Raw genomic sequence first — 26,684 nt, forward strand, 5'->3', positions numbered from 1 at the left:
CTCTACTTTTTATTGTCTTAATTTGGTAACATTGATTGAAGTGAATTTTACATAGCGGAAACATTTTCACTTCAATATAGTCGAAACCGACCGACCAACCGTAAACTGATATTTCTGATCTCGACAATATATTGTGCAACAGAAACAATTTTGAATAAATGGTTTACAATATTTCTTCATAAGCTTATTCGATTCCATAATCGAGAGGGATCTTTGATCATATTATATTTGATTTCGAAGTAACACTTCTAAACAATAACATTACAATATGTATATATAATTTAATAAGATATTCTACGTGATTAACGGAAGACATGCAGTGTCTTATCGTCCCAAAATTCACTCACGTTATAAGGATTTGAATTTTTTTTAACTACAACATTATAATTGTTAGTGACATAACTGAACAATTAAAATAAACGTTGATCACTGATTCAAATGACACTGGATAAATGGTTTTATTAAACAATGAAATTTCACAATATAAATGGCACAAAGACGTTGTGATTGTTAATGAATTATTTTTTTAAATTATACACAAAAATTAACATACTCCGTAACATGAAAATGGACTTCTTTAATTAAATTCAATTGCAAAATAATTATTAAGGATTTTTTTCACAGTTACTGTCTATAATAACCGACCACTCAAGTCACATACAAAAATAATGAACTTAATTCGTGTTTATAGAGAATTGTTTCACGGGAAATCAGTCACAAGGTAAATAAATTTCTGACATACCCAAACATTTTCTAATCACTCTTGAACATAGCCATGGTGCTAACGTAAGGCAGTGTTTCTTATTGCTAAACTATCCGACAAGCACAACCGGCCACATCCAAAATCTTAAATGACTTTTTAGAATAATATAGGTAGCATTGCTCGGTTACCTAACCTTCCCAATCGCTTCTCTCACTCGTTCCCTATATCGACTGAATCACTCTTTCCAAAATGCCACCCTCTATTTATTTTGTAAATCTCGTAGATCCCATTTTAGTTTCAAAAATCAATGCACAGAAACCTCCTAATGAGTCCATACATTGACGTTGAGAGCAATGAAATTTAATTTTTTTGACATTTAAAACAAAACACAGATTAGAGCCTCCTTGGACGAATTATTTTTCCCAATTCAATCAAACATTGGCCGTTATGAGAAAAAGAGCGATTCAATTGTCACATTCATTACACAACGAATGTATGCACACTTTCTAAAACAAAGAACATAAAACGTTTGGCGATGAAAAGATGCAATAGGATTCTATATTGTGGTTTCTATGACTAAACTACAACTAATAGGAACGAAATGCATTTTTGACAAAACGCTTACTGCCACTTTTTTCACTACAGAAAAGCAAAATATTCCAGCAGGGCATCGACTGTTCATATAAACTAACACGGTAAATGATTATATTATTGTAGCCTATCGAGAATCTGAAGGCTATATTACATGAAGAAACACTATCACATCTCCTCGCCAAATCGAGAAAAAATATTGACGAATTATGAATATAACTTATAACGAGTTCATAATATTATGTAATACATTTATTTTTTATTATAGCTGGATATTGTTTGGTAACCTGTATAATTAATTAAGGTAAACGAACGTCTTTGACGTTTAAATCTGACGACAAATGGCGTTTGGTAAAAACTAAGCATTTTATGTATAATATAATTCTGAAATAATTGCACAATTTACGACTAATAATTGGAACAGATATATATTGTATAATTTTTTTTTTTAATTACGTAGTTGCTACATTATTGCATTTTGAAAAGTGATAATAAACAGAGGGAACATTTATTAATAACTCATTTTAACGTACTCTGAAATCCCAATGCCATTTACGATTCACCTCACTCGTTTATTACGTAATAATATATAAAAATAATATAACTGTTACAACCTTGTAAATTTAGAAAATTTCACATAAAAGCAAATACTGAAAAAGAAAACCAGAAAGTGGTATCTAACTTAAAAACTTGTTCTACTGTGATATTAGATTTGTAAAAGCAAAAATTCTATTACATATCACACTATGTATGTATTATTAATTTTATTACTTCCAGATGCTTTTGAAACCTATCGTAACAAAAGCATACAAATCAGAATAATAAATTCTAATAATAATTATTGTACATTTTGGTTTTGATTTTAATGTACGACGCAATATGACTTTCATATATTTAGCTGGCGTCAAATACCCTATGATTTATTTCATCGTACCTTTCGACCCGACCGATAAGTATCTTTAGAATCAGATTATACAACGAACCGAATGAACAATTCAACGATGGTGATTAAAATTATTTTTCATTTACAAGAGAGGTATCTTAATCACCGATATTGTAATATAATAAACCTGGAAAACCACACATAAATGCAGTACCCCAAAAAACGATCAAACTTCCCGAAGACGTTAGGCTTTTACTTAGCCTAAAATTTAAAGTATAATAGTTTAGTCTTAACCATACCTATCCGAAGATATGAGTTATTTAATTTTAGACTAAATAATTTATTTTTGATCATTCCTAAGTGTCTTTTCATGGCTACAAATGTCTGCGTACATTCATAAAATGGTAAACGCCTAAACAACTACTTATGCACCTAAACACTAAAATATTATCATTTCAAATTAATCGGAAAAGAAAAAAATACCTGAACGAATCATATTGCAAATTGTATTCGACATGTTTATAAAATTTAATAACGTTTCTTTCATTCATTCAATTTATACTTCAGAAAAATCGGGTTCCGTTTTCTTATCATCTTATCGTAGGTTCTTTCGGTATAAGTATCATGCGTTACATATTAATGAACACTACAAGAAATTATAAGACAAATTACGAAACTAATTATGGGTTTGTAGCCATAAGGTAAAATTAAAAAAAGTGTATTTATATAAAAAAAAATTAGAGATTAGTTCGTGTGCGACCTAAATTACCAAGATGACTTTAAATTTAACAACATAAGGCGTATTCCACTGCCAAACATTATCACTGCTTTCGTATTTTTATCAATAATGTTCTTAGACTATTTAATAATAGAAAAAATAAAACAGGAATAAAATATCCACTTCAAAAATCTAACAAACAACTCTCTCTAAAGAAAACATTTTCCAAATAACAAGATGAATAATGATGACTCGCACCCGACAAAATTAGCAGCCTACGTGAAGAAACAGTCTTATTAGGCGATATTGAATTATGTGCACGTCACACGTCTCCGGCACCTTTGGCGCGTCCTCCGAGGATGCATGATGGAAGCGCACGTCACCCAAACATAGAAACACGCACCCGTCGAATAATTTCAGTCACAGGCCAATATTTTCAACTAACAAAGCATTTTTTTACAACGAAAGTATTGGTTCTTTTAGATTACTAACGGATTTCACTGACAAACACTAGATTCAGCTGGGTGAGACGAGGGTAGCGGTGTCTTTGTCGGCGGGGGTTGGGCTTCCGATGGCCTCTGGGGTCAATTCCTTCATTTGGCGCTTTTCAATCTCGGCTTTGAAGTGTTCGATGTCTTGTTGGCTGCAAAAAATATTGATTAGATTAGCGTTCATTAACAAAAATAAGAATTGTGAGAGTGAATGCAATGTGTTTCAAAATTTTAAGAGGAGATACATATACGAGTGAAACATAAAGGTTTCCAGACACTATTGTTCTCACAACAAACATCTTAAGAATGAAACAAAATATGATTCTTTTGAAACATAGATGTTTATGTGAAAATAAAGCTTTTTTTAAATATAGTCAGAAACAATAATGTCAAAAGTTTGGATCTAAATTGATAATCGTCTGGTTTTTTATACCTACTAAAGGGTTATCCAAGTTCTAGTTAGAATTTTTTTTAAATAACACACATATCGTTAACTTTTTATTTCAATTGATAATTTGGTCTCTGCTATACATGGAACACAATATCATACAAATGGCCTCCCTGGGCCATCTTGCAGCTTACGATCCGCTCATTGTCACGGGTCATAGCTGCCGCTATGGGAAATAAATGTGTAATGTCGTTGTTCTTGGTGTTTAAAATGTTATCAGACTGATGCTCCCATCCCGTAGCACATTTTGAACCTTAAAACGAACATTGTCAGTTGGCAAAATCTGCCGTAATCACAAAACAACAATGAGGTCACCCCACGTTGAACTGCACTGCATCGACATCTGCATGACATTTTGAACGTTTATATCATATTACACATGCCTACACTTTTCGAATGTCATGTCAAAATCACGATTTTTTGTTTTTAGCAGTTGGCACTACATATTTTCGATAAAAAGGCTGTCTATTATCTAATGAAATGAGCATGAATAATTAATAATAATTCAAATTACTAAATCATTATAGTAGGCACTCTTCGTCAGTCTCATTCTTCAGTGAATTTACGGAGATGGTGGGCATTCAAAATATTTTGCAAAATGACGAAACCATATACAAAATTTTCGCCGCGACAGCGTGACAGTAGGCGACATGCACCTCAATTTGGCTCACACTTAACGGTCCCTCTTTCATCAGTTCATCCAGCCCAAAAACCACACCAAACAGTAACTTTTACAGCGTGTAATAGCCTCTTTTGAATCAATTGTGTTTTTCTCGCTGCAAATATGGCAGTTTTACTTATTGATGTAGGTACCTATTGAGGTGAAAATATGCCTCATCACTGAACTGTTAAATGGTAGACTTTCAATTGACGATATGTATGTCAAAAAATATGTGTAAAATATTTGACACAGTCAAAAATGACAGGACTGTGAAATTCGTACTAGTTGGATAACCCTTGTACATTGCAATAATATTGATAACCTATTTTGTTTTTGATACACTTCGAAATTAGTTTAATAAAACATAAATTAATATACATGCCAGGACTATTCTGGTAACTTCTATCCTACACATTCCAATTTACTCTAAAATATTACATTACTTATATATTACAATGTCCCCAACCTGATCTGCACAAAGAGTATTCCATTGATGACATTCAGCATGTCGAGAACGGACCCCATGGAGGGTGGCTGAATGTGGATGGGTGGGGGGCAAGGTGGGCGGCCCGTGTATATGTCGTTCATCTTCTTCTGGAGCACCACGGCTTGGTGTGTGAGGTGCCTCAAGCAATCGGAAGACTCGCGTGTTTTCTCGTGATTTTCACCCAACTGGAAAAAATACATAACATTATTTAGTACAGTAAACCCCGTTAATTCGAACAATTACAGAAAATGGAACAAAGAAATATGTTTTTTTCATGTATTTTTTGCAATACATTTTGTATTTCATAATTCAAGGCATTTTTATCTCAGTGCAACCCTGGCAAATAAAACTGTAAAGCTAAAAGACTTGCAACTAATTCAACCCTTAGTAACCCATTTCTCAGCTTCTCTTTAAGCTCTGTCCCCATAGAATAAGGTTTTCTTCAACGCCTTTGGGTAAAATACACACTCCTTGGAGGTGAATAGACTTATTCAACACGAATTTCAAATACATTTAAAAAAAATGTTAAATTTTACAATGGTCAAGAGAACTAAGTGATATTTTGATAGACACTTGATTTTAAAGGGGTCTATAATATATTTGGTAAGACTTAAAATTTTCAAATATCCATTTTTGCAAATGTGAAATAGGTCTTTCCATCTCGAAGACGACGATAAGCCAACAGCATACTACACCAAAAAGTCTCAAAAGATATACTATATTAAATTTGATGCGAAAGTAGTGACAATTAATGTTCAGCGCATGTGTGATGTATTTTTGGCAATGTATTATCACCGGCCTTCTGCGCGCAGGCCGTGATAACGTCAAGGCCAAAGCGGGGGTGGGAGACAGAAACGCACAGTGTATTGGTGTCGAGGCTGGTATATTTTATCGTATTTGGCGATGCAGTCTTTTTGGCGGGAAATGCTGGCCGGGCTGTCCGGAATACTCCGGAATGCTTTTAGCTTAGGATGCTTGTTGCTCCGCGTCCGAGGCGATGCTTAATGCTCTACGGCGTCCAATGCGATAGAGGATCGGGGCTTGCGGCTTGGCTGGAGAATCTGGAGATGCTTCTCATTCGGCGTCCGATGTAAGAGAGAGAGAACTGTCAGGCGGCGTCATGTTCCTCCGTCGGTCGGGAACCTCCCTGTTTTACCGACGGATTGACTCGTGGCGGCGCGAGCGGCCGTTTTCGACAGACCGCGTCTGTTTTGGCGGGAGCGCTGACGAATTTGAATTTCCGATTCTTTGAGGCGGGCTTCGCCGAGTTCGGCCGAGGGTTGCGAGAACCGCGAAGAGTGGACGTAGGCTGTGGTGTTTTGGGAAAGATGATGGTTCAGTCCGTCCTTTGAGGTGGTCTCCTGTGGGAGACCTTTATCTGGTATCAGTATGTTTGTCCAAATGTGGCCCAACACTAATAAATAGTCGAACATTATTACATATTCGATGCATTAGTCGCTGATACAGAGTACCAAACTTGATATATATCATATGCTACACACATCATCGACATTATAGGAAGGGGAGCCACCTTCCAACAAAATGACAGCCATGTTCCCCAAAATGCCACACATAAAATTATAAATTATTTTGGTTGGTTTGGTATTAAGGTGTTAAATTATGTTTTTGGGGATCCCAAAAAAAGCTCTCAAATATTGTTGGAAGTCCATAGGACGAGATATCCAAGATGGCCATGCGAAAATTATAATGAGATGGTGTTTTTTTTATTATTTTTTGGCTGATGTATTTTATGACAATCATGGAATCTTTATATATTATCATTTTGGCGGTAAGGTTATGTTAGGTATTCAGTGTTGACTAACCTGCTGTTTGTAGATAGAGTATGTCTCCCTCTCGTGTTGCAGAGCAGCCCGGAAGTCTCCCAGACAGCTGAGGGTGCGGGCGAGGAGGTGGCGAGCGGCCGCCGCCTTGAGGGAGCGCGCCCCGTGGCACGATGCCGTCAAGGCCGCCGCCCTTTCTAGGAAGCGCAGCGAAAGGTCATACTCACCCACCGCATGCAGGATTAGCGAGATGTTGCTCTGCAATCAGATATTACACGTTTGTTTATATGTAAAAAAAATAGCATGATTTAATGCACACAGTAAAACCTCGTTAGTAAGAAAGTAAGAACACTGATAATTCGAAATTCACCGTAATTCGAAATTTTCGCGAAAAAAAAGTATCCATATATCCATACCTCTAAATTTCCATACCTTTAAAAAAAAAAAAACCATACCTTTAATTCGAATATTGATTTCATAGTCCTGGCATACAAAAATATTCAATAAATGGTAATAAAGTACACTATTTCATGAGCCAGTCATTGAAAATTATGACAGATTTTTCATAAAACATCATAAATTACTTATTTTAAGAAGGTAATAAATAATTCTGACATTTTATCACCCAGCACACACGGAATCGAAAATTTCGTAGGCACATCTATGATCGTAAACAAAATTAATGAAAACCAAAATTTTAATATCTTTTCCCCATACATTTCATATTTCGCAATTCGAATTTTTTTTCGATTTTCGGTTCCGTGGAATTCGTATTAACGAGGTTTTACTGTAGTATATTAGAGTTACCCTATTGCAGTAGCGAAGGTGACTTTTGGAAGTAGATAGGCCCCAAAGGGTCGTACGTACTTGTCAGTCATACTTATTGGACTTAGGAACATACATCAGTGAAACGGCAAATAATTTTCAACAATAGGTGGGACGAAATTTCGCAGTCGTTGCCAATCGGAGCGCGGTAGTCGAGATGTGAGCACGTCAATTTGTTTTGTGATGGCGTCGGAGGAATATATTCTAATACCGTGTAAAGATGACTAAAAAATGTTACGCATCTACTCTAAAAAGAAAATATGTCAATGAATATATTATTATTATAACTAATATAACAATATACATAACATTAAATGGACACATGTTGAATTTTTATGACGAATTATGTTTTTTTCGGCGCGGGTTGTTTTTACAATCTGCGCGTCGCGTAGACTTTAGAGTAGTTTTTAGACCATGCCTCAGCTGAAGTATAGCCTTAAGAAGATAACAATAGGATATTACTACTGATGTCAACGAAGCATAAAATTTTTAATTATTTTATTGCAGGCTGATAATGAAAAGCCTTCAACTAAGTGTAATATGCCGATCTGTTATGATAATTTGCCGGTAGATATCACAATATTCCATACAATAACATGACACATTTGCATACAGACTATCGTATACTTCGAATGCACCGCACATGTATTGGTGGTAAATATATGATGCAGCCCATCTGTAAGTGTTATATTATATTACGCATTGGTGCCTCTCTGTTAGTCTACTAATAATATAAAATTTATTTTGATATGCAATCGCCTAGTAACGAGTCTCCACCATTGTCCTATTGCCCATTGACCATTTATAGTAAACATTCCAACTATACTCACATCTAATAAGGCAATCTCCGGGTGATTTTCTCCGCACACCATGAGAGCGAGATACCTCGCTCGATAGAGGAGTTTTAGAGCACTGCTTACTTGGCCGTTTGCAAAACAGTACAGGGCTAAATGGGTCTGAAAACAAATCATAAAATCAAAAACAATACTGAATATTCAAATCATTGTTTTTATATCGAATATCGAGAAATAAATTGTCAGAAATATTGAGGTTCTCGTTACTCGAGAAAGGAAGGAAGAAGGAATTTGAGAAGAGGGGAAAAAGTTGTCAACTTTGATCAAAAACGGAATTTGTTAAATTCGCTGCAAAAACTTTTTTTGCAGCGAATTTAACTTGCAAAAAAAGTTGATCATTATTAAATTAGGTGAAATTTTTTATTTATACCGATCCTAAGATCATATGGACCTTGAGTTTTTTTTTTTTTATTAAGCTACGAAGTCTCAACTGAGTCTCATTTAGAGAGTGGAAGGTTGCATTAACAGATTTTTGTTTTTACGAGAAATGGATGTTAGCCACTTGCCCAACCTATTAGGTCAATACTCTGACTCAAACAGAAATTGAAAAACAATGTGTATTTGCCAGACCCAGGATTTGAACCTGAGACCCACGACGTTATAGACCAATGCGTAAGCCGCTCGGCCTCCGAGAGCTTATTCATAGTGTACAACGGCACTTATGTTAGTTAGGTTAATTTAACGGCAACATCTCTCCATCTGACCCCAAGGGATTAATATTTATAAGAACACTTACATATTCTGTAATGGTGTACGGATGATCGATTCCATTCACTCTCTCAGACATGAGCACGGCTTTCTGTTGATAGGCCATAGCTTCTCTGTGCTCCCCTGTGACATAGCATAAGCGTGCTACCATACGCAAGCACTGCGCAATCTCAGGATGCATCGCTCCGTATACATTGTTGAGGAGGTTCAGTGCTTCTGTTATCAGTTCGTGTCCGTCTCGTACCTGTCCGGCCTGGATTTTACTCTGACCAGTTGTGTAGAAATTGTATGCGTCGGATGCCTGAAAAAAAATATTGAATTCATAGATTACGATACACAGGATTATTATAATTTTTCAGAGTAATGATCCTAACATTTGAATTGCTTGAATAAGGTCTGATAGAATTGGAAATAAATAGTATATCTTCGTCTCAGCAATAGGCTAATGCATGTGTGTTTTTAAAATAATTAAAATACTATTTATTCTCTACGTCATATCGTCATATGTCCGCAATTCATCAAATATGGGGATATAGGAATGCTTCCAACGTGCAAGGCAAGTTGAACACATTTTTACACAATATCTTGATGAGGAATTTTTATGACTTTATGGGCAATTTTATGACAACAAAAAAATCAAATACATGGCATATTTAAAATATAAATCGCAATAATATATGCTATGTTTTGTTATTATGTCTGTATGACATTAAAATGGACGATTATCGCTTTTATTTTTTAGATATTTCGACGCAACCTACTTGATGTGGCTTACAAAAAAACTTCTGAACATTGGAAAAACAAATATTCAACTTATTATTAAATTTACAAAAATATAATACATATCAATCTTCTGAAAGAATCATATTTTGTTTTATTCATAATTTAGATGTTTGTAATATGGACTTCACACATGCGTAGATTTATTGTCGCAACACTTATTTATCTGACCGAAGAAGAAGATCACTTATTTATAGAGCCTGTACACATGCATGGATTTACTGCCAGCAATAGTGCACAAATAAAAATTTTGTAAGAATAACTGTTTACACACAAAAATGCAAATTGTCGCGCCAATCCTATTTTTCAAGTGTCAGCAAGATGCGTTTGTTGTTGTGTGCTGAGTAGTTTATTTCGTATACTGACCGCCAGGTTCCCCACTGTCTTTCTACATGGGCACAATATGTCGCGCAAGTTACAACTATTCCTGATTCAGAAGCTGCTAAATATTTTTTAACCATGCATGCAGTGTTGCAATTTGTTGAAAAATAGTGCCTTGAAACCCTGCATTTTTTTGTGTTTCGCCAAGTTTCCTCTTAAGCGAATAAGTCGAATGCAGTAATTAATTTATCACAGAATGAAGTCATCAAAATATGTAACACTAAAATCTCCAAGCGACATGATCAAAATAGGTCTCACATTACATTATGATAATTATGTACTCACTCTAGGATTGATGTGTTTGACAACTGGGAAAATATTCATAATGTCCGAACAATTAAATGTCACTTTGTTTTTGCTATCAAAGTCATATTCTCTCAAGAGTATCTGGAGGCCTACTTTCACGCAGAACGATCTGAAATGAAAACAATGCAAAATAATAAAAGACGGTAGATTACTATTTTAGCTCCTAAGCAGAGCATTATATGGATCTCCACAAAATGGGAGCTAAATAAGATTTACCCACGGCTTCAAAAATTAGTGTTTTGTCACCGCTCTACTGTGGGTGCACAGATGAAAAAAAAAATTTGGCGCACTAGTATTCGTACAATGTGACTTTAAAGTTTAAATGCATACATACCTTAATAGTGATATTTTTTGAAGTCCATATTTTTCTATTGTAGTTTCAATGTTATCTGTCGGTAAAATCCATCCCCAATAAGACTAAAAAAAGTAAATAGACACACAGGTTTGATTAATTATGTTATCATACTAAAAGAGAACTGTTAATATGTATTATATTCACTATTTATTTAAGAAGGGTTTTAATTTAAACAAATATATTATAATATATCTAACATATTAGATCTATCTGCAATGCAGCTGATATTAAAAATAATTTTGAGCCAAGGAGGAAAACTAAAAATTAGAATGCAATGCTAACCTAACCTATAATTTCTTACATGTTCTACAATAGCTAAGTATCGATACAAGAGTTGAAGAGTTGGTATTACTTATTACCTTGAGTTCCTGTTTGATTTGTTGCCATAGACTTCTGGCGGTGAGCGCCGTCCAATCAGACGCCTCGGGTCCTCCGCCAATCACCTGTCTTCCTCGCTTCTTGCCTCTTCTGCGGGACGATCGCGATTGTAATTCTTCTGTAGGGGGCGGGGGAGGAACGGGTGCTGAGCATAACAGGCAGTTCAAGAAGTGAGACACTCCTTGAGAGAGAGACATCAGTTCACAGCCCTGAAAAATAATGATAATAAATTCAATCACATTCCGATGAATTAATTGCATTACATTATTAAGATTATGTACGGGCATAATTAAATTTGACACCCACGATGGCCGAGCGGAAACATATCTGAACAAAAAATCACAACTTGTCAAACATAGAAATAAGTTTGCGGAGTTAGAAGCTAGAAACACGAAAAGTATAGCAATTTGTCAATAATTTTCAGATATTTTATGGGTTATCATACGAAAATAGATTACACAATACAAGCAGTTTTAAAAATCTGTAGGGCCTAATTGGTTTTTTATTTAGCACTAAACTTAAAGTAAAATATAGTTTTTATTTATTGCACTTTGAACCTCCCTATTTCCCTTTAAATATTTTTGTTTTCTTTTCTGTCTTTTAAATCATATTATTAAAGTATCTTCTTTTACTTATGTTCAAAAAAGTAAATGATTTTAAGCACATACTTTTCAAGTTATTAATATTTGATTGTTAGAAGTCAATTTAGTAAGTATTATATAATATACAAAAATAAAGTTGATAGTCAATGGATTAAGGGACCACTTCAAGAAGCCACCGAGATCCATGCTTAACATTGACAAATTGGTATTTAAAAATATTAACTTACTTGGACGTATGCGGTGAAAATATGTTTGGTGGCACGGAGAATGATTTCCGAAACGGCTATGGTGTGCAAGTAGGAGAGCGATTTCACTTGTGAAAGGAGTGAACAAACTCGGCCGAGGTATCTCATGTTGATTCCTCGCGTGTGCAAAGCGTCAGCTAGCGTACTTCCATCCATCGGTGCCGACGAGTGATCCAAGCAGTCTCTTATCTAAAAATAATCTTATTATTACCCACAGCAACGCTAGATCTGGATTTAGATTTAATTATTGTATTTTTTCATCGTAGGTCAGTTCCATATGGATATAAGAGAAAGACATGGAAGTAAAAGTATTTTTTTTGTTTTGCCCTCTATGCCCTCCCAGCTCACCCAGTGAAACAACCTCGCAAACACCATCAGTAAATTTAGCTACTTTACTTACAAATGATATAACTATATATTGTCAATTCATAAAGAAATAAAAACTACAACCAGTGTACTATCTTTCCATAAAAATAGATATGTAACAACGATAAGGTGATCCTAAAGCGGGCCCTCCCGGTCAGGATCTTAGGCGGACTCCCTCCACCTATCGCTAAGTTTAATGGCATGTGTGACGCACAATAGAAGCGTTTTCAAAATTGTGTTAGAGGTAAAAGTAAGAGCCTTCAGTTTATTTTTAGCGATCTTTCGTAATTTTAAAACAACTACTTGAATTATGGAGTTGTCGAATATCAACACAAAATTATCAAAACTTGCATCTTACAACCTCATTTTTAAAATGTTAATATCCCTCTGGTGAAATAGCGCCCACAGGCGACATTTTTTTACTATTAGAGCAAATTTGTGATATGTTTATCTCGCATATCTGATCGACCCGCCACCCCGGGCCCTGTCAAGTCCTGTCAGCCCCCCCCCCCCTTGTGGGGGCCATAAAGGTGATTATACCAATACATAATATATTACATACTACAGTTGGTTGAAAAACACAGCCCATACATAATACTAGCTTGCTTCTATGTGTCAGGTGTATGTCATCTTGTAAATTGAAATAGTCGTGCACGCCATGCTCCAGAACTGCTGGGATTGCTTGTATGAGATTAATAATATAGCAAACAATAATAGTGTAATAATAAATGAAAAATTTTAAAAACAATACTACATAATATATTGATTTTTCAATACTATACAAGAAAGTGTACTTACAAATGTGGGTATTTGTGTGGTGACTAGGAAAGAGGCTGCCTCTTTGACTAGATGCCTCTGCTTAGTAATCTCTTCATCATTACAGGCGTGTTTAATGCCATCCGAGTAGACATCCGGATTAAATCTGATATCGAACTCGGCATCCTTGAGCGAACCCACAGACTTGGCGGCTGCCTTCATGATGTCTCTGGTGCTTTCCGCCACTAAAAATAAATGAGAAAGTATTATAACAGGAACCAGTTGATTTGACATATGTACTTCAGATTATCATAAACGGTTCTTTGATGTTCTCCAAATCCGTGAACTTAATATTGCTTTCACCCAAAAAAATAAATGTGTTCTTGAAATTCATCAATTTAAATCATTCTCCCATTGATTCGCTATTTTCGAAGTTAGCTATTTTCCATATCATACATCCTATGTCGATGGTGGTCATTTTTATAAGAGTATTTTTCTGAGATTTTCAAAATTATGTACTTCAATGAAAATTTGAAATCGACACCTATGGCGTCAGTAGACAATATTTAAAAGAAAAAAGTTACTAACTTTCCTGCTTATCTCCATTTGAAATGGAATCAATAATACTTTCAACAATCTTCTTTCCTTCATCGGCGTCAACTTCCGGTTCATTAACAGGCAACACCAAATCGATTTCCTTAGCATCAGTCGATTCCTCCACATTTTCATTATCCTTCACCGCAATGTCTTCAGCCGGTTTCACTTCTTCTATAATTACTGGACTAGATTCCTTCGATTCTTTTTTGGGGACTGCATCCTTGATATCTTTTTTATCTGTTGCCTCTTTACTAGCCTTCTTTTTGTCTTGATTATCAACATTGTCTTTCTTTTGTTGTTCTTTCTTATTTTTCTTCTCATTCTTTGTCGGCTTTTCTTTCACCTCCGCCTTTTCTTTTTCAACTTGCGGTTCCTTAGTCTGTTCTTTGACTTCCGGTTTGACTTCGTCTAATTTAACACTATCACTTTGGTCTTTATCACTAGTTTTGTCAGGTGTCGGAGCATCGATCGCATTTGTCTGCGTCTGCGTGGTCGGTGAACCTTTGTCTTTTTGTTTTTTGATTCCTAACTGTTGGAAGTGGAAGGCAGCATAGCGGATAAACATTAAATAACGAGCCCTGAAAGTAAATGAGTAATGCGACATTAAAAAATAACCTCATTACAAATATTGGAAAGAAAAATTAACGATCATGATCATGAAGATGCACTTACTCAACAAAACTATCAACTAATTCTTGGCGAAGGCAACATAGTTTGTGCTTATGTTCAATAGGGAAGCCAAGCACTTTTACATCCTCTCTTAAATCCTCTCCATCCACTGCAAATAAATAAAATAAAATGTAAATAAGGCTTTGTAAGTGTTTTACTTGACTAGTCTCTGTTTGTTTACCGTCAAACATTACACCTTGTCTAAGTCTAGTCTCTTGAAGACTAATTTTCATTTCTTCCACTGTTTTTGCTTCTGGATATAATTATTGTTGGTTGCACTTTTATTAATCTTATAATGAGACTATTTTTAACTGAATTTTATGATTTTATGTTGACAAGGTACATAATATAATATGCTGCAAATATTGAATATAAACATGAAATTTCATCATAAATTTCAAGGTTCATTCATATTTGAGTCTGTTACTTAACATAGAAACACCGATTAGAAATAAATTATGCAATATCATAAGTCTTTTTTCATTTTACTACTCCCTGGGGATCGTGACACATGTTATAAAACTGGTCTCGGATTGTAGCTATAGGTTTATTAAAAACTCCAGTGAATAAAATAATTATTAATTTGGACCAAACAAATAAGCCTTGTAAATTGTAATGCCATGAATACAATAATTAAAAAGTTATTGTATTATTAAATAAATTTGTTTTTCACTTACACTTCAAGAAGTTAACATCTGGCGGAAACGTCCTCAGCAGATCGAGGATGTAGTGTCTTCCATCATTGCCAACGATTCCTTTGCACTCCACACTCGAGCACAGCTCCACCGATTCTCCCTTCGCGCTCACCACCGAATGCGGTAAGATCTTCAATTGCTGCCCTGCTTTGCTCAACTACAAAAAAGGAGATTATAAATAATGACACAATCTTTTTCCTTGGTTTGCATACAACTTTACAGAAATAAACTAGGAAAGGCTAAATAGTTACATATTACAGTTACTTCAAGAAAAAAATAGATTAGTATGTCGTCGGTGTTTTGTAAAAAGGGCGAATCAACCATTTTGGCGAAATCGAGATTTTAATGAAAATACAATAGGTTTACCCCACTAGCTTTGTTGTGTAAAATTGGCGAATTTTTATCTCCACAGGAAAGTACTTAAAAACGATAATCGACTAAAATTAAATTAATTAAAATTACGAAATAAAAAGCAAATGTGACATATTAGGCCTTTTAAAATATTATATAATAATACCTATTTTAATGACAATATTCTTTCTAAGCTTTATTATAAACTTGTTAGATATTTATAATCATCTACAGGTAAAAAACGAATAAATGTCAAAAGTTAGAAATCCTCCTCCTGTAAAGTAGCATTTTGGTTAATTCGCCCTTTTTACAAAACACCGACGATGTATTGTTTGCAAAGTCACTCACCAATTCCATATATTTGGGATGCGTAAGAACAGTCTTTCCGAAGTCTATACTTCCATAGATGACGCTCTGCTCCTGTTCCTTCTCCAATATTCCAGGAATAATCGACTGTGCGGTCACCCTGTATCCTCTGTAGTCAATCACAACTGTTCCGAGTGTATACAATCCTTCCAGATCCACTGCGCTGTATACGCGGACACCTTGCAGGTCGTTTCTCTGCAAGAAACAAAACAATGTAGGCAATTAATTTTATGAATGAATATACGATACAATGATAGGTACATACATACATAGTGTGATTTGAATGAGAGCCCTAGTATCATTGTCAGTATTGATCTGTTTCTATATGACCCTCTCTGACAACTATATAAGAAGTCAGAAGCATCAGTTGTTTTGTTATTTTACCGAATGTGCAAAACTAACATGCCAATTAGTAGGCCAATAGCTGTGTTCAATCAAATTGTTTTGCGGCTCAATATATTCCATTTGCGTGAAAGTACTTTTAAACTTGGATATGTATATGAAATTTAATGTCTATCTATATTAAGTCCTCAATTCAAATATTTATGGTAAACGATATTTTTGTGTTATGTGTGAGTGTGCTGTAAGTGTAAGTGGTTGATTTTTACAATAAATGTTACATCTGTAAGTGAGCCCCGGAGGCTTTGCATAAGCATAGCAATAGTTTCCAGTATGTGCTACTGTCACCATCTTAAAAACCATTGCTTTTCATAGTTATTTTTTTTTAATAATGCACGACAACACTTTGCTAAATAAACTAGATAAAATTGCTAGATAAACTTTGCTGGTTGCAATAACTTTTCATTATTATATTTTAAAGTTTTGTAATCAATATGTAACTGTTTGTTTCCTTAATAACCTTAATTTCCTTAATAACCCCAGGGATATTGGGGTACAAATAACGGAAATTAGAAACGTCAGAAACGGAGGTGTTATCGTACACCCCCGCTCTGAGGACGAGGCCAAGCGTCTCGTCAGCGCTCTGGAGACCTCAGAGACTGCTCTGAGTGTTAAACTGCAGGAAAAAAGCAGCCTCGCATTATTATTTTTAATATGCCGGCTTCCACTACAGAACCCCAGCTTCGGGAGGCAATTTACAACTCTACAAGAGCAAACGGGTCTATCTGAGGAGGCCTACCAGGCCGTACGCCTCAGCCACAAGGCGGGTCCCAGGACTGGCAGATGCCATTATATCACGTATGTACCTGCCGCGGTGTGGTCTGCTCTCATTGCAGATGACAGACTGTACATGGGGTGGGACTCTTTCCCACTCCAGAACTATCTAGGGGTAACCAAGTGCAATAAATGCCACTTATATGGGCACATGGCCAAATCATGCTCGGCAAAAGACGTCACCTGTTCTTACTGTGCCGAACCAGGCCACGACCGTGCGGACTGCCCCGTGAAGGAAGCTTCACCAAAATGCGTTGCCTGCCGCCGTCACAAGCGGCCATATGACCACCCGACCCATAGTGCAACATGTCCGGCTCGCCTGTATGCGGAGCAGAGGGAGCGATCAATGACGGACTACTCAATTGAAATCCCTCACCCATCCTCAGCATGACTCGCTTATAATAAGCATCATTCAACAACTTCCGTTCCTCGGTCATGCGAGATTTATTATCAAAATGTAAGAGGCCTAAAAACTAAAGTCAATAGATTTAAAGAGGGTATATTGTGTGCCCGACCATCGATAATTGCTCTAAGCGAAACATGGCTCGACGACACCATATCGGCCAATGAGCTGTTCGGAAGTGAATATTCTGTGCATAGAACAGACCGTCGAAATGGTAGACGAGGTGGGGGCGTTTTGCTGGCAATTAGAAATGGGGTAGCATTATCCACACAAACTTTATATCCAACCAGATCAAATTTAACTGAATATGATTTTGATTTTAATTTGTGTAAAGTTAATTTTAACTTTTGTTCACTGTACTTGGCCGCTGTATACTTCCCTCCCGGCAGCTCAGCGACTACATACAGTGATTTTTTTCACATAATAGAAAATTTGGTACTGCCCAACAAAAAACTAATTATTTTGGGAGATTTTAATTTGTATTCCGCTGGTATAATTGAATCTGATTATACCAGCTTTAATAATTTATTTAATTTAAAACAATTTTCTTCTGTGAAAAATAGTCTCGGTCGGACGCTTGATTTGGTGCTATCTAACGTTGGTTGCACGGTGGTCAGCGCGTGTGATGAGCCTCTCGTTCCTGAAGATGTCTATCATCCCTCTACTTGCACAATTTTATCTTTTAAGCATGTATCGCACAGAAATGATTCGTCGATTCCTCCACTGAATAGGCATAATCCGCAATGGAATTTTTCAAATGGAAATTTTTTAGCGCTGTATAATTCTTTGAGTACTACAGATTGGACCTCTTTATATGAACAAATTGATGTAAACACGGCATTAGCTATTTTTTATAATAAATTTTATAATAGTTTGGACTCCTGTTTCCCTCGCCGGCTCGTTCATCTACCGAAGTACTCATATCCTAAGTGGTTTACGCCAGAAATTATTTATAATCTAAGGTCAAAGGCATATTATCATGCACTGTGGAAAAAACATAGACGGACTGCAGATTATAGTAAATTTTCCTGTCTTAGAAACTCATTGAAGTGTGACATCTCTTCGGCTCACAAATCATATCTAACGTCGATTGGTCGAAATATTGTCTCAGATCCTAATTGTTTTTGGAAATATATTCATTCGCTTAGTTCCAGTAGTACTACAAAAGACAATGCCATGATGACGTTGAATAATGATCCTATAGAGAACCATGTTATATCTGATGCATTTGCTAAGCATTTTGAATCACTTTATAGCTCAATAGAACCGCTACTTGACCCCGATTCTGCTGGTCCTTCGTCTGCAACGCAAGATATTCAAATCTCAGCTTTTGACGAGAAAGATATGGAATATGGGTTTTCAAATTTGTCTCCCAAAAGTTCATTTGGTCCAGATGGCTTGCCACCTTATGTGGTTAAGGGCTGTTACGAACATATATCCTTTCCGCTTAAACATATATTTAATTTAATCATAGCATCCAGCACTTTTCCTGATGCATGGAAAATAACCCGCCTAAGGCCGCTTCATAAAAAGGGATCTAGATCAGAGATCTCTAACTATAGGCCAATAGCAGTTCTTTCGGCTCCATGTAAATTATTTGAATCGATATTACATATAAACATCAACCGTCAAATAGACTCTCGCCTCTCCGATTCGCAGCATGGTTTTCGACTTAGGCGGTCCACAGTAACAAATCTTATAGTGTATAATAATTTTATTTCAAATTCTATGGATAAGTCAATTCAAGTTGATTCTGTGTACACAGATATTTCCAAGGCATTTGATCGTGTTGATCACGATATTTTATTACAAAAGCTTTGTACATTTGGCGCGTCATATAGTATAATATGTTTTTTTGCTTCTTATTTGAAAAATCGCCGTCAATTTGTTGATTACCATGGGAATGAATCGCGGATTTTTAGAACAAACTCTGGTGTTCCTCAAGGTTCAAATCTTGGCCCAATTTTGTTTTTAATATTTTTTGATGATATTGTCAAAGTTATAACCAATTCTTCTTGTTTGCTATTCGCAGATGATCTTAAACTTTTTCGAACTATTGAAACCCCATTATGCTGTGCGATGTTGCAGTCTGACCTAGATGCTATCTCGCAATGGTCTATCTTAAATAAACTTGAATTCGCTACCTCCAAATGTAATATTATTTCATTCAATCGTTCAAGGCACACCTTATTGTTCCCATACACATTGTCTGGTATAATATTGAGTAGGGTAACGGAGATAAAAGATTTGGGAGTATTCTATGATACAAAGTTCACTTTCAATCAGCATATTCTTAACATCAGTACTAGATCTAGCAAAATGCTTGGTTTTGTTATGAGGGTTTCAAAATCATTCGAAAACGTCCGAGTGCTACGTACATTATACGTATCATTTGTGTTGAGTATTCTTGAATATGCCAGCATTATTTGGAGTCCTAATAGGTTCATGCACACAATTAAGCTGGATCGAGTCCACAATAGATTTCTTAGATTTCTCTACTTAAGAACATACGGGTTCTTTCCTTATGATAATGACAATAAAATGAATTTCCCGACTCGTTTTCTTCTGGGTATGCTATCAATGCAATCCCTGTCTACCCGAAGAGTGATTGTTCTTTTAAAGCATTTCTTTTTACTTCTTCGTGGGTTCATTTACAATCCGCATATACTGGCAAATATTAATTTTCATGTTCCCACCAATATCACTCGCAGCTCCACGGTCTTCAAGATACCTCGTCGCAGGACAGATGTTATGTTTCATGATGCTGTGTATCGTGCAATTAGCTTATTTGATGGCACCATAAAGGTTGATTTGTTTTTTATTAATTATATAATGTTTGTAGACGTTTTAAATAGGATAAATTTATAATTGTATATATTATCATATTTCTTTAATATTTACACATGCTGTCTTTTCCACTTTCTTGTCATATTAGTTGTTATTTGTAATTAAGATATTTTTATATATTTGTATGTATTATGTATTATGGCGCATTGGCCAAAAGCTGTAATGCCGTAATACTCTTTTTTATAAATAAATAAATAAATAAATAAATATCAAGTAAAAATAAATAAAATAAAATAAAAATAAAACACATTCGTCACAAAACTAAAGTCAAAATTTTAATTCAAAACCAATTAAAATATTCTTATTTTAGATTTTTTTTAACTTATATTTGAAACATTTTTTAATATTCTTAGCCGTTTCGAGATATCGCTGAAATACTTAAAGTCGTCCACCATATTCCAAGATGGCGACCGTACCACAGAATGTAAAAATTTGATTTTTGGTATATTGTTAGTGAGCACTAGAACTATACATATCCAAAATCTCTCTTTATGGGGAATATCCAGGTAAGGGGTTATTTTGTCCTAATATTATTGGCGGGTGTTATTATAGTTATAAATCATTACACATTGTGTGAAATTACATACAGATTGTTGACGTGTTTTGGAAATAGACACATAATGTAATAATAATAACATAATAAATTGAATGCAAACATTATTACCGGTGCAACAAAGGCAGCCGCGTCCCCTCCCAACTCTTTGTAGTGATCACGGACGTCGAAACCAAGCGAGAAAAAGATATTATTCCAGATGAACATCTGCATTTTGGCCTCCTCCCCGGGATTGATGGCCATCACATTTCCATCAACCACAGCCATCGCCCCGCGGGTAGCTGCCGCCACAAAATCACTGTGAACCTGCAAATACAAATACACTTGTAAGAATTTTTAAATTTACACTATCATCACCGGCGATGGCCGAGCGATAATATATCGGATTATAAAGTCGTAGGTCTCTTACTCTAATATCCATATCTATAAAATAAAAATCTGTTAATATAACCTCAATCTGAAATTTTTTGTGTTTATTAACTTTACTATAGTGACACCACAGGTGTTCAGATACAATTTGTGCAAGAAATAAGCGGAGCTAACTCATAAATTGTCGATGATCATTGTGTTTACACCTCCTCTGATGTTTTGGTTTATCTTCCTTAGCCCCCTCCCTCCTATTCTGTATTTTTCAGTACCTTTATTATGAAGGACTAAACACTGACAGGTTTGTAAGCCCGTTGTGAATTTTTTTTGTATGTGATAAACCACCATTGAGCGTTAAAAATACAACTTATTTTACACTTTTTTTTTTTGTTTTAACTGATTTAACTGACACTCAGATTGTGATTATAAGTTGGTAATTTCTGATGAAGCGACCACCTCATCTTCTTCATAGAAAACTGTCACTTCTTGCCTGAGCTATCAAACCTTATTAGCTTTTAAAATTATACGAATATGATTGGCTTACAAAGCTCCTATATTAAAATTACTAAACCTTTTTCGATTGACCACCTTTGTCATTTAGAGAGAGAATAATATAAAAATATGGTATATATGTTACGCCCATTGTGCGAAATTGAATATTACATGAAATGGGCAAAATTTTGCCTAAATCATGAAAAATGCAAGCCCGTTACCTTATTCATGAATTAGACAAAATATCTGGAGAGTGCGTGAATTCGGCAGTAATTTTTCTGTCTAGTTCATGTCTTGGACAAATTAGATAGTAGCGCTACGGTGGTATTTTTTGCAACTAAACTAAATGTATCAAAATGCTCGTGCATTGGTCAAAATGTACATATATTATCTATGGTCAAAATAGATGATCGCGCTCCGGTGGTATTTTTTGCAACTAATCAAACTAAACAAATGTCATTGATTAAAATATAAAAATATACCAATCAATATGTAACTGCAATGACTTTCATATCTATTTACTATGCGCAAAGAAATCTAGAACTATAATATGATAACGGAAGAATTTTATTGAAAAGTATTTTCGTGATTTGATTCGTGCTTGGTCGATTGAATGTTTGTGATAGGTAGTTTGTTGACACTTGATAGCTAACCTCAAAATGGACATTCAGTTGAATACTTTAATTCAGAATTACAAAACCAAACCTAACCTAACCTAACCTAATAATAATAATATTATATTATGTTCAATTATAACTAATAAAACCATCCGTATTAAATTTACTTTTTCTTCTGTCATGTTGACAGTTCAAGAATTCCATACCCTGGCGAATTCATGTACCCAGCAGAAAATTTACCTAATTCATGAATAAGGCAACAGGCTTGACTGTTACATGAATTAGCCAAAATTTTGGCCATTTCATGTAATAGTCAATTTCGCATATTCGGTGTAACATATACAGTATTCCCTTAGTATCCCAATCTCATAAAAATACCTTGAATATGGCACGCTCTCTTAGAAGTCTTTCGGGAAGATTCTTTCGAGGAAGTTCACGTGTTGTCTGCAACTCTTCATTCCAGTCTCTCGTCTGACCGGGAATATGCTCCTCATAACCTAACTTTGATGAGAACGCTGAAACAAAAATACTTTTTAAGCTATACGGACAAAATGCAGGGATCGCTAGAGACATTTAAAAGGAGTCACAATCCTAAATAGTAAATGACATCATTCTTCAGATAAGAACTTCAGCTTCTATGTCATTAAAATCCTATTCATATAATAGTTGGGATAGAAACTCACTATCTTCAGCTCTGATAGCATCGACGGTATGTTCAATATTAGGAGCAGCCCAGGAGTAAACTTGGTACGGCGTAGCCACTCTCTCAAAAGGATGCTTCTGCGTACGGCGCCTTTGGACAGTTCCGAAGGAGCGCTTAAAAGCGGGAGATATGCTCGCAAGAATATCGATCAGGGAGTGACTGAGGTGGGACGGTGTCGCCGCTCTGGGGTTGAATGATTCCTCGGAAGACCTGAAATAATGAATAGCCTGTTTTATGATACGTATTATGTACTTTGGTTCCATGGATCAAATTGAAAAATTACAGACATAAATAAATAAGACACAGTGGCAAATTTGTCACCTTTTAACACAAGACCAATAGGATACTTACTGGTTAAGATAAAATCCTCTAGCGCAGGCAGTAATATGGAAGTGTCTGTCCTCCATGGTGACAATGTGCAGATACAAAAGATCTCCGTTCATTTTCCTCGGGCCCGGTGGCGGATTCCAACCTGACGTGGTTAATACCTGGAAATTAAATAACCACAATATGGTAATGATCTACTTATTTCACTTTAGAATTTGGTGAGTGTAATGGCCTTCCATATGACACAAAAAACCAATACAGTATGTGCTCGGTAATCCGGTACCCATATTTTTTCACCTTTGACGGATTGATTTGAGTTTTCCCATCTCCACTCGCCATATATATGCGCTGCGGTTTGTGCATGGCCACCTTCCATGACGCCATAAACGTGTCAGAATGAAAAGATTTTAGTCCCACACTTCCTTGTCCCGAAGCGATGCTGCACGGGACTAATGTAGCAACCATGCACCTTAGTGCTTAAAGAAAGAGTTTTAGAAAATAAAAAGAATCTTGACTTGCTCTGCCGTCATTTATCTTTAATGACATGAAGTGTCCTCTGTACCCGTTCACTGAAACTCTGCCGAAACAGAGGAGTCAGGAGTTGAAAGTGATGAATCTAATGAGGGATCGGAATTTTTCCATCCTCCATATGACGCAGCAAATTGTCAGATATGCCGGATTATTGGATTTCTATAGGAATTAATTTTATCACAGATTTACACAGTAAAAATCGGGCACCAAGCTGCCGAGCAAACAGCATTCCGCTCTATAATCCAGCAGTTTAGTGTGAAACCTGTCGGATTATAGAACAGGAAAGCTGAGTTGCAAAATACCGGACTATTGGACGTGCCGGATTGGTGAACGCCGGATTACCGAGCGCCTACTGTATGTCAGTTTTCAATATCAATTGAATTGGCATTTAAGTGATTTCATTATAATGGTGTTAAAAACAAAGTCTTTCGTTAATTCTACAATATTTGAATTATTTATATTAACAGCATTATCTTAGCCTCTTAGGATCGTTCTGAATATTATGGGTTTATAGCCCAAAACAGCTGTTGTCAACATAAATAACTCGTAAATTGCAGAATTAAAAAAAACTTTATTTTTAAAACTATTACATAATTTGTCAGTTTTCATTCTGTTCAGGCATTTGTTAGTAAACCAACATCAAATTATCTACCAATCGCTTTCCACGGTGACATAATATAAATTTTAATATTTATTTTTAAATATCTGCACCGAACACCAATGCATTATTCTGTTGTTACATATTGCTGTGATTACTCAAAAAGATTAAGTCAAATCTACTTATATACCTATAAATAATAAAATGACTTAATTCTAATTAATTATATTTTGCCGCTAGACTTTGACTTCTATATTGAGACGCACACGTCACTGCCGCGGTTTCTGAAACTAAAACCGTTGCAATACCGCCAGCATGTAAAAAGTGCGTGACGTAATACTGTTATCGCATACAGTGCCATGACGTAGATGTCAATATAAAGAAGCCGAACAGTAATATGGAAAGAAGTTATGAATGAAGGATTCTTTAAATGACTTTTACAACAATCGAAAATACATTACCACATAAAAGCATAAGAATTTGAGTTTAACATTATATGTATCTCGCATAAAAAAGATCACTCAACTGAAAGATTTGGGAATGTATAAACAGTCTGAAATAGATTAAATATGATCACAAAATGGAATCCATGAGAGGATTAGTTATGCCATGCATTATCTAAAAAAGGTCTGGATAATTTTATCATGTAGTACCTTTATACATTGTGGTCCCTTACTTTCTTTGGTAATAGGATGGAGAGGTAGAAGGGGTCTATCTTTACTTCCTGGCATTATGTAGTCAGGAGGCGTACAGTCAACACTCTCTGGCCGAGTTTTCTTTTTTTCTAAAACAAAAATATGTAACATTCACATGAATAAAACACCGCTTTCTAATTTTGTATCTGGTGCATATAGGGGACATCGGTAGCTCCATCTAGTCAGTGAATTTTTGGCCTGCCTCATCCACTCCTGTGCCTACATAAATTGTAGCCATTGGCTTAACCCATACCGCTCTGAGATTGAAAAAACAAGATCCCACAATGCACGGTTTTAGAAGCGAACATTCATCTCGACCATGGCAGGGACCTATCACAAAAATAAATTTGTAGTATCTGCCCATTAGACCAGACCCGAGGGAGCGATATAGACTTAGGTATCACGACTAAAATAAGTGTTAAATCTTACCCAGAATATCGCCTTGCGTGACAACATTGAGAAAGGCTAGTGAGTTGCATTCAGTTCCTGTGTATGCATCGGAGGAGTCCAATGACTTGAGTAAATCTCGCACGTGCCTCACATGAATCCTCGCCTCACGCACTGTGTAAGGCTCCTCCACTACCTGTGAACACAAATTCAGTTAAATAAAAATTATTCATATAGGTATAATTCAAACATCCGATATTATAATTTGCTACCCACGATCCGAATGACAGTTATGGTAATCACAATACCTGCAAAGATAAAGGTAGCTACATATTTGATAATTTTAAAAAATTATACACATATTGACCTTGTTCAGGAAAAGAAAGTACCTTTCGAAGAGTATCGTTAATTTTCTGAAATCTAAATTATGGCAAAACTCAGGGCATCACTACGGCCCCCGGACACATTATTAATATTTGACTTAAACATTGGTTGTGCGTAATTATTTTTTTTACGTTATTTTATCATATTTTAATTACTACTCTTCTACACTTGTACCTACTCTAATATTTTATCTTTCTCTATCGGTGTACCCTACAGATGCTTCTAATTCATCTTTCTAATAGCTGAGAGTCACCATCTCCAACAACGACTGACTCCATAATCTTCCTCTAACCACAGAAGGCACAAAAATGTTAAAAATACATCATTATTCTTGATGTAACATGTTCACCTGTTCTTGTCTTGTAATGATAAGAAATTGCTGTAACTATAACATGATTTTTTACATGCAGTAAAAACTATTTTGAGTATAAGAAAGAAATCTTTAATTTAGAAAATATAATTGAAATATTTAAGTATTTATTGTTAACCCCTTACCGCATAGGGTGCCATATATGGCCGCAGCACAAAATGAAATTTTTGGTTGTTACGAAAATCATTTATCGTTTTACTGCATATAGAACCGTATCGGGCAATATCCATCTATCGAATAC

At 35.5% G+C, this 26,684-nt stretch overlaps 1 protein-coding gene across 3 annotated transcripts in view; it reads right to left on the bottom strand.

The window, feature by feature from the left end:
* Positions 1 to 1,558: 1,558 nt before the first annotated feature.
* clu (clustered mitochondria protein homolog) overlaps positions 1,559 to 26,684 on the bottom strand; it is a 121,856-nt gene continuing 96,730 nt past the window's right edge. For all 3 annotated transcript variants that reach the window (XM_085944936.1, XM_085944935.1, XM_085944934.1), the window contains exons 5-24: positions 25,732 to 25,885; positions 25,261 to 25,391; positions 23,503 to 23,639; positions 23,132 to 23,361; positions 22,827 to 22,963; positions 21,085 to 21,279; positions 15,980 to 16,192; positions 15,263 to 15,437; positions 14,589 to 14,694; positions 13,908 to 14,494; positions 13,362 to 13,564; positions 12,180 to 12,386; positions 11,332 to 11,559; positions 10,952 to 11,034; positions 10,597 to 10,726; positions 9,179 to 9,451; positions 8,419 to 8,544; positions 6,806 to 7,021; positions 4,962 to 5,167; positions 1,559 to 3,538 (exon numbers count right to left, since the gene is read on the bottom strand). In XM_085944936.1, the coding sequence (XP_085801062.1) occupies positions 3,412 to 3,538; positions 4,962 to 5,167; positions 6,806 to 7,021; positions 8,419 to 8,544; positions 9,179 to 9,451; positions 10,597 to 10,726; positions 10,952 to 11,034; positions 11,332 to 11,559; positions 12,180 to 12,386; positions 13,362 to 13,564; positions 13,908 to 14,494; positions 14,589 to 14,694; positions 15,263 to 15,437; positions 15,980 to 16,192; positions 21,085 to 21,279; positions 22,827 to 22,963; positions 23,132 to 23,361; positions 23,503 to 23,639; positions 25,261 to 25,391; positions 25,732 to 25,885 (3,864 nt within the window). In that variant the 3' untranslated portion in view covers positions 1,559 to 3,411. The remainder of the gene's footprint in view (positions 3,539 to 4,961; positions 5,168 to 6,805; positions 7,022 to 8,418; positions 8,545 to 9,178; positions 9,452 to 10,596; positions 10,727 to 10,951; positions 11,035 to 11,331; positions 11,560 to 12,179; positions 12,387 to 13,361; positions 13,565 to 13,907; positions 14,495 to 14,588; positions 14,695 to 15,262; positions 15,438 to 15,979; positions 16,193 to 21,084; positions 21,280 to 22,826; positions 22,964 to 23,131; positions 23,362 to 23,502; positions 23,640 to 25,260; positions 25,392 to 25,731; positions 25,886 to 26,684) is intronic.

The sequence above is a fragment of the Rhyacophila brunnea genome, unplaced genomic scaffold (assembly GCF_057557595.1).
Source record: "Rhyacophila brunnea isolate RB1 unplaced genomic scaffold, BYU_Rbru_1.0 scaffold_17, whole genome shotgun sequence".
Classification (NCBI taxonomy): Eukaryota; Metazoa; Arthropoda; class Insecta; order Trichoptera; family Rhyacophilidae; genus Rhyacophila; species Rhyacophila brunnea.